The sequence below is a fragment of the Ruditapes philippinarum genome, unplaced genomic scaffold (genome assembly GCF_026571515.1).
Source record: "Ruditapes philippinarum isolate M1 unplaced genomic scaffold, ASM2657151v2 ctg4786_1_1_1_1, whole genome shotgun sequence".
Lineage (NCBI taxonomy): Eukaryota > Metazoa > Mollusca > Bivalvia > Venerida > Veneridae > Ruditapes > Ruditapes philippinarum.
The window spans coordinates 131,220-147,115 of record NW_026865212.1 but is presented as its reverse complement, the minus strand read 5'-3'; the positions used below and the strand labels follow the sequence as shown (position 1 = coordinate 147,115).

General features: G+C 34.7%; 2 protein-coding genes across 2 annotated transcripts; both read left to right on the top strand.

The window, feature by feature from the left end:
* The first annotated feature begins 8,430 nt into the window (after window positions 1–8,430).
* LOC132728189 (uncharacterized) lies at window positions 8,431–12,680 on the top strand. Its single transcript, XM_060713821.1, has 3 exons — window positions 8,431–8,743; window positions 9,379–9,417; window positions 12,385–12,680. The coding sequence occupies exons 1-3, from the start codon at window positions 8,488–8,490 to the stop codon at window positions 12,654–12,656; spliced, it is 567 nt and encodes a 188-aa protein (XP_060569804.1). The 5' UTR covers window positions 8,431–8,487; the 3' UTR covers window positions 12,657–12,680.
* Window positions 12,681–13,667: 987 nt separating this feature from the next.
* On the top strand, window positions 13,668–15,671 carry LOC132728184 (uncharacterized). The gene is made up of 3 exons (XM_060713815.1): window positions 13,668–14,109; window positions 14,926–14,964; window positions 15,391–15,671. Exons 1-3 carry the CDS (start codon window positions 13,908–13,910, stop codon window positions 15,657–15,659), a joined length of 510 nt encoding a protein of 169 aa, XP_060569798.1. The 5' UTR covers window positions 13,668–13,907; the 3' UTR covers window positions 15,660–15,671.
* Window positions 15,672–15,896: the final 225 nt, after the last annotated feature.

The window sequence follows — 15,896 nt, the reverse complement described above, 5'->3', positions numbered from 1 at the left end:
GAAAATAGACAGTTGTCCAACTGAAACTACCACCTGCAAACACCTTTCTCAATAGTGGTAATTGTCAATTTGTTATCTATCATCAAACCTTTCAAAAATAAAAATCTTCCTGGTAAAAAATCGCTCTACTATCAACGAAAAAAAAGAGTATAATTAGACATACGGCGGAAGCTTTGAAAGAAGAATAACTATCTAAAGACTACAGTTAAAAGAAAATTTATGCGAGGGGTCTGCTCAATACAAATATGCAATAAACTGATGTACAGTGGTCATAAGACCAGTGATGCTGTGATTTGACAATTTTGACATTTTCTGGTTATTACTGAAAAAGTTTTGTCTCATATATAGGTATTTTAACAACGGATTGTTGTAGCATATGGAGGTAGGTCCACACAAATATGTCTGAATGAGTTACAATATGCATGTTTCCTCCGTTCGATGCTGATTCCAAACGGTTTGATCAAATAAAATATTACGCTCGGTATTGTTTCATTATATTTTTATGACTATTGTTTGTGTACGAGGGTTGTTCAAAAAGTACATGTAATAGAACTGCAGCTCTACTGTTCACATTTTCTTTTACAATTTTACAAGGGACAAATAACGGAACACGTTCTCATATGTACAGTGAAGAAGTCAATACAATACACAGAACAATTCTAAAATGAATGGAATACGAAGATGAAAGACTCTTAGTCCCATTATATTTTTAAACACCCCTCGTATGTCCTAAATACTATTAATTTTACTGTCTGCGTAAAAACCTGCCAACTTATCAAATATAATTATTTCAAGTTTACATGCACTTGCGATTGGATTGATTGCTAGATGTCTGCATTTTTATAACTTAGTGGAGATGTTAACTCATAAGATAGACACAAAATTCTCATTCTTTTTATAAAAAGAAAATATTTTTTAAATGTTTTCGTACATGACCCTTTGTAAGATTAAGAGACCTCCTAAACTGGGCAAATGTTGACCTTCTAGGCGTTGCCAATTTTGACTAAAGGGTCATGATTTTATCAAAATTGGAAGAGGTCTACTAGAAAATGCCGCACATCAAATATTGTATCTATAGACAGCAACAGTTTTAGGGGTTTTCCTATGTAAGACGATGTAATATAAAGTGATCCTCGGAGTCAGCTCATTTTGAACGTTCGTGTCCTGATTTTCACAATGCAGGCGTCACACTGTCCCGAAATTGGCATTAGATGGACACACGAATAAGGAAATGTTCAAATTCGGATCTGATCGTTATAACGTCGGGCCATTCGTGAAAGCATCTTTTGCCATCGTATGACCCCCTGCTAAAATTTTTCAGGTTCCGGCAGTAACTTCGTGAGCGGTCCCAAAATGTTTGGCATGCCAAAATTGCCGGAATACATTGCGAAGGTTCATTTTCGTGTTGAATTCGTATGCCAATTTTGCGCCTCGTAAGGCCATCGTGAAGCCATCTTGTCAAATCGTGTCGTCTTCATCTTAACTTCGTGTGATCATCGGTGCAATCGCCAAGAAGACAATACGAAGGAAACACGAAGATTCCCGATTGTCTTAAGAATGGTACACGATTACGTGAAACCCCCGCAATAGCGTCGTGTCGCCATCGTATTGTGGAACGATGTCATCAAGATGGGACCACGATGCGTACGAAAAAAGCAAATTTGAGTGGCTCAAGTTTTATCATGGTGGACATATAGAAGGCTAGCCTCAGACCATCTTCCTCATCTGTCAGTCTTGTAAATCTCTACACAGACATCAAAAGCTTCCATTATTTGCAATTAATTAACAATTATTTTCAATTTATTTCCCTGCAGAATTTCATGCTTTGATGATGAGTCAACTGAGAAGAAGACGGCAGCAGCATTGCTTATTTTGACACACCTTAGAAAATATGAAGAGCAACTCCTACATGCCAACCTTGGGTGGCATGATAAAGTATGATAAACAGCTTTAACAAGGAGAGGCGGCGTTCAATGAACGCAAACCCCTCACGACCCAGCAACAAGAACTAGTGGCAAGGAGCCTTCTTCATATAAGAAGAAATAATAGTAACCGACAAGTAAATCAAAGAAAACAAATAAATTATTATTAATTTAATAATAATAATTAATAGGCCCACAAAGCAAGGAGATTCGGGGAAGGGGGGGGGGGGCAAAATTGAAGAACTAAAACTAGGTGCAAAAGGGAAGATAATTACCGTAGACGAGAATACAACAAGGGAGACTAGACACATATGTCACCAAAGCAGTATGAAACAACAAAGACATACATCTGAGAAACACAGAGTGGCGCCGCATTGGAACGGTCAGCAGAAAAAGTACTGCTGGGGAGTTTAAACCGATTAATGGTGCACCAAACCTCACTCTTAGCCCCACCATGTTCCTATAAACGAGAAGTGTAAATCAAATGAATCCCGCCAAGTGAAATTCTAACAGTTGTTATGGTTACAAAAGGTGAACACTGAAATGATCATGTAGAAACATATAAAAGAAAATCCATTGACCATAACAAAAGTATGCAATGTCTTAAAGGAAGACAGAGCAACAAGAAAATCACCTACAAGGGTCCAACGAAGCAAGACAGAAGACGCACATTAAGGCAATTCAGTCCCAAAGGGCTTTTAGAACTGTCCATCATAGAGTCTCCCACTTGGTCTGCCAGATGTAATCAAAAGAGGAAAGCGTAGCGTCCAATTGTAAAAGTGTTGAACACTAAGCATGCGGTAGGTCTTCTAATAGTAGGGTCATAACTTCTTTTAATAAAAAGTTTAATAATTTTAGTAAAGACAACAGACAAATGACAATGACCCAAGATCATACCAAGTTTGTAAATAACATCCCCAAAAATCAGACTGGCTAATCCCTTGTCGCAGAAGTGTTGAAATTAAATCAAAGTTACGATTGTAAAATAATTAATAATAGCTGTAGCCCTGTTTGAGAAGCTTGCTTGTAAGGAAAATATTTCGCTCGTTAAAATCCTTTACGTTGCTACAAGCTCTTGCAAATCAAATTAACTGAGATACATTTACCCCGTAAGATGTTGCATGCGGTACGTCTCCATCTAAATGCGGTTAATTTACCATACCAAAATCGAAATCATCTCTTTTATCATAGATTTTCGTGTGAATAGAATTGTTTTTTTAATAGTACATGTAATATGAAGATCCAAAATAAAGTTTTAACGTAGTTAAGCTCCCAATATTATCCGCCACTGAAATTTGCCGCGGTTGGCCGAAGGGGACCTTCATAACCACGCATGAAAGCATCGTACTCAAAATACGACGTCGTGTACCTATCTTGTGACCTTCGCGTGTCATGCGGGTAAACTACTTGGTAAAAATTTGCATCTTTGAGGTGACTTCGTATGTGGATCGGATGCGCTCGCGTGAGCTTCGGTAGGAATCGTGTGTGGATCGGATGCGATCGCGTGGCCTTCTGTAGGAATCGTACTTGCTTCGGCTGTTGATTCGGGGCAATCTTCGCGCGAAATTTCAAATTCCATATTCGTATGTGTTGTTAATTTCGGGACAGTGTGACGCCTGCATATACGTTGTAATTGTGTACTACATGATGCTTCAAAACAAATGTTTAAACCCTCGGAGAAACTGTTTAAACGATGTTTTACTATAAAACATGATGTAAAACCAAGTTTTTTTCTGTCTTTTGCCTGCCCTGTCCTGTTTTTCTGTAGGGTCCTCCTGGGCTCCTGATCGCTGGATCTTGTATTGTGGTCGTGCGGGGATGGGTTACACCGCCTTTCCTTGTTGATATTGTTTATCATATTTTACCACTGGACAATACTACATACCAAATATCTCAGCCCTGGGTCTTATGGATATTTATAAGGTTGCACCTCATTTTTATTTATTTATTTATTTATTTATTTATTTATTTGTGACAACGACTGGGCAACCAACTTACGTTTCATGTTTGACCCATTAGAATTGCAATTGGGATAAACGAAATGCCATATAGACTTTTAATTATGTCAACTAGACCTTACATAATGCTATTTTGACTCAACAAAATATGCCATCTTGACTAAATAGAATGCATTTTTTACCTAGATTTACGCCACTTTGACTCCGCCTTGCAACAGTCTTACCCGACATCATACCACTTTCACTCAGTCAGTTGTCATTTTGGCTCAACATAATAACTACCGGACTAGGAGCTCTAATGAAGACAAAAAGCATAATCATCCCATATTTTTTTTTAATTCTTTCGCTAAAGAAATGGTATAAAGCTATAATTGTTTGAAATACTTTTTATAAAGGTTATAAACAGCAAAATTATATTGATTCCATAGTATTACGAACGATTCCAAGTGTTGTTCGTTAACAGAATAAAAGGTTTCGGAACAAAACATAATACTGTATGTTGTTTTAAAGGCAATAAAATACATTAAATACATATTTTTTTCCTACAAGCATGTTGGAAGTATTCTTTTTTTAGAATTCAAACAATGAATTTTCAAGAAGATATATAGTTTTATACACTTTAAAACGGGAAAAATGTAAAAGAGGAAAAAAGAAATATACTTCTAATTAAACTGAATGTTGTATTTTAATGCCATTCTGAATCCGACTTTAGTTAAAACCGTTTAAAAGTGATATTTGAGATTTTTGCACAATTGATATTTCCAAATAAACGGATAGAGCGAATGATCTAAAGAATTTTAGCACAAGTTACTGGTCTAGACCAACATAAAATGGTACACAAATAATAATGATAATATATATAGTCCCTACAAAACCTTAGTTGAATCCCATTAATGGAAATTTGACACAACACAATGTAAACTTGACATAACATAACGCAAATGTATCTCAACATAATGTCTGCTTGACCCAACATTACGTCGATATGATTCTACATAATGTCAGACTGACCCAACATAACACCAATCTGATTCTACATTATGTCCGATTGACACAACATAACACCAATCTTAATTCTACATAATAGCAGATTGATCCAACATAACACCAATCTGATTCTACATAATGTCAGATTGACACAACATAACACCAATCTGATTCTACATTATGTCCGATTGACACAACATAACACCAATCTTAATTCTACATAATAGCAGATTGATCCAACATAACACCAATCTGATTCTACATAATGTCAGATTGACACAACATAACACCAATCTGATTCTACATTATGTCCGATTGACACAACATAACACCAATCTTAATTCTACATAATAGCAGATTGATCCAACATAACACCAATCTGATTCTACATAATGTCAGATTGACAGAACATAACACCAATCTGATTCTATATAATGTCGGATTGACACAACATAACTCCAATCTGATTCTGCATAATGTCAGATTGACAGAACATAACACCAATCTGATTCTATATAATGTCAGATTGACAGAACATAACACCAATCTGATTCTATATAATGTCAGATTGACAGAACATAACACCAATCTGATTCTATATAATAGCAGATTGATCCAACATAACACCAATCTGATTCTACATAATGTCAGATTGACACAACATAACACCAATCTGATTCTACATTATGTCCGATTGACACAACATAACACCAATCTTAATTCTACATAATAGCAGATTGATCCAACATAACACCAATCTGATTCTACATAATGTTAGATTGATCCAACATAACATCAATCTGATTCTACATTATGTCCGATTGACCCAACATAACACCAATTAGTGTCTACATAATGACTGCTTGACCCAACATAACGTCGATCTGGTTAAACATAATGTCTGACTGACCCAACATAACACCAATATGAATCTGCATAATGTCCGATTGACCCAACATAACGCCAATTTGACCCAACATTATGCATGCCAATCTGATTCTACATAATGGCAGATTGACTCAACATAACGTCAAGTTCAAAATTTTTTCAGTGTTATAAACAGAAATGTCGTAAACAAATGAGCATTAACAACAAACAATTATATAAATGTGTAAACAAAGCTTGTAGACAAACTAATTTGTATGATAAATAAAAAATAAAACTAGAGATACTTAAGAATGACTTATAGAGACAAGAGACTAGAAAGAAATAAAATACTAGGTGCCCCAAACAAAACATGAGGCCCATAAAACCCCATATTGTCACCACACCATGCCCATATTACGAGTTTACTGACATTATCAGTTACTAGTGTTTTAAATTATTTTTATAAACAGTCAATTTACTAGACTGATTAACAGTTTGCCGATTTACCAAAGTAAATGTGTTATGATTCATTTGAAATACTGCAATCCTATTGGACAAAAAATAATTTCAAACATTAAAACAATTTAAAGTAAACCTCCTCTATATCGTCACTTAGCACATTTTTACCAGACTGTGAAAGTAAATCTAAACCATTATAAATATATGAAATATGCTCCACAAGATCATTCAGGAAGATAGAAAAAAATAGGTGATTTTCACCTTGACGGACACCTGTACGTTGCACTTGTAAAATAAGTTGATAAACCCTGAGTGCTTTTTACACATGATTTAGCTTTGTCGTAAATACAATTAAATTACTCTTAGCATTTTATCATCTACATTGTGCTTTAAAAGTTTCTTCCATAAAAAAATTCTTTTTTACGGAAACGAAAGCTTTTTTATAATCTACAAATGCACAACTTATTGAGATTAAAATCAGTTACACAATTTCAAAGTAAATATATGATCTACAGTTCCATTAAGTACGTAATGTCCTATTGACCCAGTATAACGCCAATCTTTATCTAAATAATGTCTCATTGACCCATCATATCGCCATTCTGATTCTACATAATGTGGAGTCCCATTTTTGCAGATTTGACCCGACATAATCTTAATTTGACTCAACAGATCTCAAACCTAACTCAACACAACACTGATATGATTATTTATAATGCCAGATTGATCCATTGTGATTCCAGTTTAACTCTGCATAATAAGCTATGTAACTGCTTAGTATTGTTGGTTGGACGATCAACAGTTACAAAACAAGATTCTTTATGCACCGACACATCTCGAGTATATAGGAACTTTTAGCAACACCATATGTTTGGTTGATTACAGGAACTTCACTGAGACCCAAAAGCCTAAAACATACACTTTAAATTTCTTACAAAGACTAGATGGTTCACTTAAAAAAGGCAAAGATATGCAAATGGTTATTACAAAATATACTTAGAAATAAACTGAAAGCGTATTTTGGGGCTATATCGGTTTATTCCGTTTTCTTAAGTGTATTATGTACAGTTTTATTTCTGAAATACACATATGGGTGTAATCTAAAACTTTCCACTTAAGGTACAGGTCTTGATATACATTAAATGAAATATTAATATCCCGCAATTATTTCTAGTTCCTTCATGCCAAAAAAATCCCCAGTTGAGTCGTTTGAAAATAACATTAATGTCTATAAGAAGAACTATGAAAATTAGATAAGACCGCATGGCCGCAGAGTTTATCGTCATTTCGGTGCTTTCACCTGTTATCAAACATTGTGTGTCCTAGTTTATTTGTCTTTATAAAGGTGATTTGTCTTTTATGTGTTTGAAATGTAAGACGATGAATGAATAGAGAATACCATGCTAGTGTCTAATATTACAAAATTTATCAGGCAATGGTAAGATAAAATGAAGGGCGAGGCCCTGCCGAGTCTGATAAATTTTATATCAGACACATGTTTGTATTCTATTTATCATATGTTCAAATTTAATAAGCGCTTCTTTCTTTAAATTTCAAATTCATGAAACAAAAACCTTTCAAGAACCTCTCGAGTTCATGCCGTGCGCAGTACTATACCAAGAGTCATATCTATAAGAAATAGTCCCACATGTTTTAAGTCAAATGTAAGAGACACTTAAATTTGAAAAAAAATCTATTCGATTCAAAGTTTGTCAGTTAGATATTTTCAATCTAGATAAAGTAGGTAAAATATTCCGATCTCTTCATTTTATTTCACTATGTATCGATGAGGTGTCTGCTAATGCTGAGAGTAACTGATAAAAGATACGAACTTTATCAAAGTTATGGCATAACAAAAAATACTAACAGTAAAAATAAGTCTTTTACAACACGTCAACATAAACGTATTTAACATGAAAAGCAGGATTTTATTATTTTGAATTACAACAGAAGATTTCATGCAGTCTATGCTGTGATGTTAATTCTTTCTCATTAGGCCTGTGGTGAGCGTTGGAGAATGGAAACTCTAGAAGCAGGTTCATCTAAGGCCATAGGGAGATATCGTACTTACACCATCGACTCCCATCGTCTGAGCATACACTATAAATAGACTTATCGTTATAACCTCTGAAGCTCTACTACCAATAAACAAATATATTCTTATAAATATAAAGTGTATTACCTTTAGAAACTGTGGTTTTATATAATATCAGATTTTATGTAGATAAGAACATTTAAAACTAAAGTATTACGAAATTAGCGAATATAAATGTTAAGTTTCATGTCAGTACACAATGGAATCTTTACTCATCCAGTTGCTTTTGGCAATTTTATTGCATGAATCTTGCAGCTTAGGGAGCAAACGTCTTCTTCTTCACGACCCAGAATCTATTGCTGATGCCTTTCATCAACTGGGAACAAAGATTGAAGAGCTGAATACAACTATAGCTCAAATGAGAGTTTCTCACTCTCAGGATGTTGCTCAGTTGAATGCCACACATTCTCGTGATGTTGCTCAACTGAAAGCAGAACACGCAAAAGAAGTAGCAGGTAAAACACATTTGGTTAAGGTGAACAGGTTATTTAATACACGATTAGCTCCTTGCCACTGGTTCTTGTTGCTGGGTCGTGTGGGGGTTGCGTTCATTGAACGCCGCCTTTCCTTGTTGATCTTGTTTATCATATTTTTTTGCTTTAAATTTTATCCACATAAACATGAAAAGTATTCCTTTAGTTTAATACCGGTATATAAACTGGGATCGTGTAAAAACAAACAAACATCGGCGTTTATTTTTGATTATGACAGAACAGACTGCATCATATTGGCGGATGAATATCCAGATTTTGGTATCATTTAAATGTTTTTACAAGAATAGCCTGAAAAAAGGACAACCCAAGTGCACAGTTTCATTTTTGCCTCAGTATATATGTGTTCAGCAGTTCTCTTGACAGCGTGATCTATGTCATTGCCCCCAACTGATTCCTTAAGAACACTTATAATATCCTCTCGATTGAGTTGTTAGGTTAGAAAATATGTGAACCTAGGTGTAGACGCAACAAATAAAGGTGTTCAAACACATCTTTACAATAAGGGAATCTCATTTGAACTTAACCACAATTATGCATTTAGTATACAAGAATCTTACTATACTTTGACTCTTTAGATCTTGTTATGTTTATTCCAGATCTTAAAGCTGGTTTGAATGCTGAGAGACTTGAAAGATGTAAGTATTATAATTACTACGTTTATGTAAAAGACATACCCGTTGGTTATCTTTGATAGTTTATTTTTGTGAATAATTTGTCGCAAAGTTCTGCATGACTCAAATAATGTCGGCGTCACACTGTCCCGAAATTGACACCAGATGGTCATACGAATATGGTTAAATTTTCGCGCGAAGATGGTCACGAAATTGGTCGACAGTCTTTCAACAGCCGAAGCAAGTACGATTTCTACAGAAAGTCACGCGATCGTATCCGATCCACATACGATTTCTACCAGGTCACGCGATGGCATCCGATCTACACACGAAGTCATATCAAAGATGCAAATATTTACTAAGTAGTTTATCCGCAGGACACGCGAAGGTCACGGAATAGGTACACGACGTCGTATTTTGAGTACGATGCGATAGTACGTGCTTACGAAGGCGTCAAGTGACCTCCTGGTGGTATAAAACCTTCAGCCAAGCGCGGCAAATTTCTGTATTGGTAGCTAAACTACGTTTAAACTTTATTTTGAATCATCACATTACTATCAAAAACAATTCTATTCACACGAAAATCTATGACAAAAGATATGACTTGATTTGAGTACTTTCTATTTCATAAATAGCATACATCTCTCCAGTTTTTAATCAAAGAACGCAGCAGCTCTCTGTGTGCTTGGCCATTCTTAACATTATATTCGCTTCGGCGTCCGTGGACGAGTGGTTAAGGTCGTGGTCTTCAAATCACCTGTCTTTCACGCGGCAGGTTCGAGTCGCGCTCCGATTCTGAAATGTGCGACAGATATCCAGTCAGCTTATGGAACGTCGGTGGTTTTACTAAGGTGCCGTTTGTGCCTGAAATGATATACAGAGAGGCACGTGCAGAAGCATTCATCCACCAATTAAGTTAGAAAGTCGCAAATTGACTTGTTCTGTGTTCGTAAAACCCAACAAAAATTTTAACAAATCAGTTAAGCAGTTCTTGTGACCTTCGTCTTATTTTTGAAAATAAAAGAAATAATGACCCAGAATTCATTAAGACCTATGACGTGATAGAGCAAAGTTTAGAGAATTCTAAGTCTAGTTGTGCAATTATTTAGGATTATAAACATATTGAATGTTATCTTGAAACGCGATTAGTTTATAATTATTGTGAGTCATCTGTTTAAATATTATGTTATAGTTCTTAATAAAACGGACTCTGTCTGCGTTTGTCAACTTAATCAGATTTTATACCCCCACAAACGGAATTTGGTGGGTATATAGGAGTCAACTAGTCGGTCGGCCGGTCCTTTGGTCAGTTGGTCGGCCTCCATGGTTTCCGGACGATTACTAGAGTTTAGTATGAGATACTATAATCAAACTTGGTATATAGCAACCTTAAGTGGAAGACCCGGTTGATATTTGTTGTATATTGTATACATATGTTTAATCTTAATGCTATCTTATACTGTAATGCGCGTGTCCATTATCTTCCCGCCACTTTTATACTTGGAACATTCAGTGACGATAGAACTAGCAACACGTGTCTGTGTTATATATTACAATTACACACTCTTTGTTCATATTAATAAATATACACATAATACAACAATATTGCTTTTAGACCCCCTTGGGTCAAGGTCAAGGTCACTGTAACTGAAAATAGAAAATGGCTTTCGGACAATAACTAGAGTTAGGAATGAGATATTGTGATCAAAACATGATAAACATGATCAACAAGGAAAGGCAGTGTTCAATGAACTTGCTAAAGAGTAAGCTTATATGAAGACTCGAGTTTGTATTGGAATCAAGGTTAAGGTCACTGTTACTAGAACAATAATAAAAAAACGGTTTCCGGACAATTACTAGAGTTAAGAATAAGATATTATAATCAAACTTGGTATTTAGCACGTTTATAGGAAGACCTATGTTGTTATTGCATTTGAACCTTCTGGGGTCAAGATTAAGGTCACCGTTGCTAAAAATAGCAAAATGGTTTCCGGACTATAACTAGGGTAAGGAATGAGATCTTATAATCAAACTTGCTATAAAGCAAGCTCATATGAAGACGCAGGTTGGTATTGCATTTGGACCCACTGAGGTCAAGGTCAAGGTCACCATTACTAACAATAGTAAAATGGTTTCCGGACAATGACTTGGGTTAAGAATGAAATATTGTTAATCAATCTTGGTATTTAGCAAGCTTATATGAAGACCTGTGGTGGTATTGCATTTTGACCCCCTGAGGTTAAGGTCAAGGTCATCGTTACTTAAAATAGAACTATGATTTCCGGACAATTATGAATGAGATATTGTAATCAATGTTGGTATATACATGTAGTAAGCTTATATGAAGACACGGGTTGTTATCGCTTTAGGACCCCCTTTGTTGTAGGACACCGTTACTTAAAATATAAAAATAGTTTTCTGGAAAATAACTACAGTTAGGCATGAGATATTGTCATCAAACTTGATATTAAGCAAGCTTATATAAAACCCTCGACTCGGTTTGCACTTGGACCCCCTCTCTGGTCAAGGTCACTGTTACTGAAAATAGAAAATGGTTTTCGGAGGATAATATTAGTATTTTATAATATAGTATTATATAGAACTATTTGTACATAGTTGAAACTTCATGAATTATAGATTGAGTTCAAATTTTTCGTCAGACCCTTTATATTTCTTTTTCTTACTTGTTTTTGGATAAAACACTTAAAACGTATATATTTCTTTAAATGTTTGCATACTGTTATGAAGCCATGTGAATAAAGGAATATCATGTTTGTGATCATATAATCTTAAACGTTATTTAAATCATCCAAGACGTCAGACCCAATTTAACGTGCTGCCTTTAAAAATACAGAAGCCTTAGTCTTTATCATCAAAAAGACATAAAAACTACGATTACAATAATTACAACCTAGTAACATAAACACTCTAAAACCAAAGATAACATAAATATACATGTATATTGATTGGCATAAACTGATTTTTTGACAGGTCGGACAGGATCGATAAAATTCCACTACGAGGAATGCGCCAAACAACAATGTTCAGAGAGTCAAGTCATCCACTTTAACCCTCCGTTCACAAAAGTTCCTGTAGTTACATTCGCATTTGCGATGATGGATGTGCATGCAGGTCATAATATTCGAATTACTTCAAGCGTATCAGCTGTAACAACTTCTTCTGCCACGCTTACAGTCAGCACATGGTCTGATACACTTATCTATTCATCAAGCCTTAACTGGATTGCATGTCCAAATATGTAAATTTATGAAATATATAAATGTGTAAATAAATGTGTCATGTTTTATATTGTTCGAATATCTAACGAACTCTCAGACTTAAAACATTTAGTTTAACACTAATTTTGTTACGCATGCTTACCATCGTGTCATTTGCTTAAAGAAATCTTTTCATATGTTGTCTGATTTAATGGTATTTATTTTCACTTTTAAAATGCCATATTAAAGGGACACACAGGCAAAGTTTTGAATTTTTCATTCATTATTCTGTAAATGCCCTCAAAATGAATATATTAGACAGTAAGGGAACAAAACTTTTCTCCATATAAAGAATAAAATTATGGTTTCCTAACCTGACCCGCGTGGGTCAGGTTAGAGCGCTATGATTCCACAATAGTTGTCACAGTGAACTCCGGAAACGTTAAAGAACATATCAAATGAATGATTTTGACTTGTTTCAATCATACAATATCCACATTATTTGTTAATGTAACTTCAAGGATTTGTTCAAGTCACCTGACTTGTTTTAAAACTATTCGGTGATTCTATTGGCATCTTAATTTTGTTCAACATATATAGATATAGTTATGCTTCAAATCCAAAATATATAGAATTTAGACAGAAATTCATGCTGAAACTTTCAGAAATGTCATTTTAGCGCAAGTTGAGTACAAAAGATCATTTTAATATTTTTGTCATAATTTTGCCTGAATATCCCTTTAAATAGCTTTCGTTAAAATATAAAATGCAAAAAGATTGCATTCATAAATTTATCCTTTAAAGTTTGCCAGTCATATCCGCAGAGTTTATTTCTAGACTATCGCAAAATTTGAAATTATACATCATGATTTATTTTCACATATTCCTCTCAAACAAGTGACATAAAGTAGTCCAATATGAAAATATTTTTTATCATGCAACTGCCTTAGTAGCTGATAAGTGTTTTATTATAGTTAAGAATGAATTCGTTGTATTTAAATAGGTGTAAGCTAGGAAAATAAAAAGGCGTTCCATTTTATTAAAAATGAAAAGTTCCGCACATATTTCAGTGTTTTGAAAGTGTTGTGTACTTTAGAAAAAGCGAAAGCTTTCATGGCTAAAAATGAGCGAATATGTGCATGACAGAGAACAGTGGTTTAATACTAGTACCTTTAACGAAATTGGAACAAACTATTTAAATACCACATCTTATCTAAATATTCGTAATCATATTTTGCATTCCAAAGCAACGAAGGAAATATTTACTAACGGAACGTAGTGCTGCCACGTTAAACAATGAAGTTTTCATGCATTCAGCTCTGTTTAGTAATTGTTTCATGCGAAGTCCTCAGCCTCGAAAACAAACGTCTTCTACTTCATGATCCAGTATCCATTGCAGAAGCTATACATCAACTTCGAACTGAGATTGGGGAGTTAAATGCCACACATTATAAGGATGTTGAGCAGTTGAAGAATGAACATGCAAAAGAAGTAGCAGGTACTGGATATATTTGAAATTGTATAACATTTATCTCTATAGTCAAAATATATATAATATACAACTTTCATTATGCACATTTTACACGTGCGTTATAAAAATGTTCTATGCTGTATATTATGTATGGCAATATTGCAATTGTAAGATGCAATGCATACTTATTCTTTCCGACATTGTATAGTACTTGTATATTTTTATGTTTAGTAAGGACATCCGGCATCCGTGACAGAGTGGTTGAGAAAAACCACTTGTCCTCAATATTATGGGCAAGGATCACGCCAGGGACTTTGAATTAGTTCATGTCAGGAAGCTATCCATCTAGCTCACGGAACTTCGGTGTTTCTACTGAAGTGCACAGGGGCACCTGACGTCTTCCATTTTGTTTTGTTCCGCCCACTGTTTTCTAGTTTAGGGCACACGCTTTCTATTACTTGGGGTTAATTTGCCGCTTTTCATGGAATGGCACGAAAGTGTCACATAAAAAGTTCCATGATAACCGCCGTATGATAATATCTGCAGATGTTTCTAAATTAAAATATCACCATTTTTTATATTTAAATGTTGAATCCTGCTTATGTCGGTGCTAGGGTGCGTGCACGGTATTTTACAATTGACAGGTCCGTCCATTGATAGACTCATCATCCTTGGCCTTGCACATTGTCTATTTGCCCGTTCCTTTTTTACTTTTTTGTTTACTTTTCTCCAGTGGGCGCGAACCCTCAATGAAAGTAATACATGTGTATAAATGTTAGATGACTACATTTACTTGAACAAAGAATGTCATTTTATGGATCGCAAATTGTATTTTTTTTCCAGATCTTCGAGCTGGACTAAATGCTGAAAAACTTCAAAGATGTAAGTAGGATTGCTGGTGCGGTATTTTGAAAGTGAACTATCGGTAAATGATTTGACAAAAAAATTACTTGTCGACGTTTCTGGACGGCGACATATACAGTTAACAAGATTTGATCATTTCTACCCGTACACCGAAATAGCTCAGACCTCGTGTATTTGTCGAATAAAAACATCGTGGATCTCTTGCTTTTAATGCTGGGCAAAATATATTTGATGAGAAAATTACAATTGATATTTTTTGATAATGAATTTTACAACACACATCTAGTTACAAATAAAACTTCTTACATTACTTTTACAAAATTTATATATGAATAACATGTGGTACATTTTCAACAACTATATAATGTTGCTAACGAAAATAAACGATAGAAGTATCGCACTGTAATGAAATAAATAAATAAGAGTTAACATTTTATTTTTCAGGTCGAACAGGGTCAGTTGATTTCAATAATGAGAAATGCGCAACTCATTGTTCGGAGAGTCAGATTATTCATTTTTCTCCTTCATTTACAAAGGTTCCCGTGATCACATTTGCCTTTTCTACGATTGACGTAAACAAAGATCATAACACTCGGATAAATTCGAGCGTTTCTTCTCTGACAACATCTTCTGCGAAATTAACAGTAGGAACATGGCATGTTTCTGAAGTTTACCGAGCAACACTAAATTGGATTGCATGTCCAAATATGTGAGATCTATATAAATAAAACTATCTCTATTGCTAGTTTTCTTTTTAACATAAAATACTAACTTAATCTATAAATGGGTTGGATAGAGAATTGAAAAATCTCCACACGTTGAGAACAAATCTTTGCCGATGTAATGATGTAAAGTTACCTCATAAAAAATGACCTACAGTCAATATTCAATAAAGATAAATTGACCCATTTTCTATAATATACTGACTCGCTCTGAGAAAAATGAACCCC

Excerpts from the sequence above, each read along its gene's own strand:
- LOC132728184 (XM_060713815.1), top strand. The coding sequence starts at position 13,908 with ATGAAGTTTTCATGCATTCAGCTCTGTTTAGTAATTGTTTCATGCGAA. Across the intron at positions 14,110-14,925 it reads ACATGCAAAAGAAGTAGCAG|ATCTTCGAGCTGGACTAAAT; the intron begins GTACTGGATATA and ends TTTTTTTTCCAG. Across the intron at positions 14,965-15,390 it reads TGCTGAAAAACTTCAAAGAT|GTCGAACAGGGTCAGTTGAT; the intron begins GTAAGTAGGATT and ends TTTATTTTTCAG.
- LOC132728189 (XM_060713821.1), top strand. The coding sequence starts at position 8,488 with ATGGAATCTTTACTCATCCAGTTGCTTTTGGCAATTTTATTGCATGAA. Across the intron at positions 8,744-9,378 it reads ACACGCAAAAGAAGTAGCAG|ATCTTAAAGCTGGTTTGAAT; the intron begins GTAAAACACATT and ends TGTTTATTCCAG. Across the intron at positions 9,418-12,384 it reads TGCTGAGAGACTTGAAAGAT|GTCGGACAGGATCGATAAAA; the intron begins GTAAGTATTATA and ends ATTTTTTGACAG.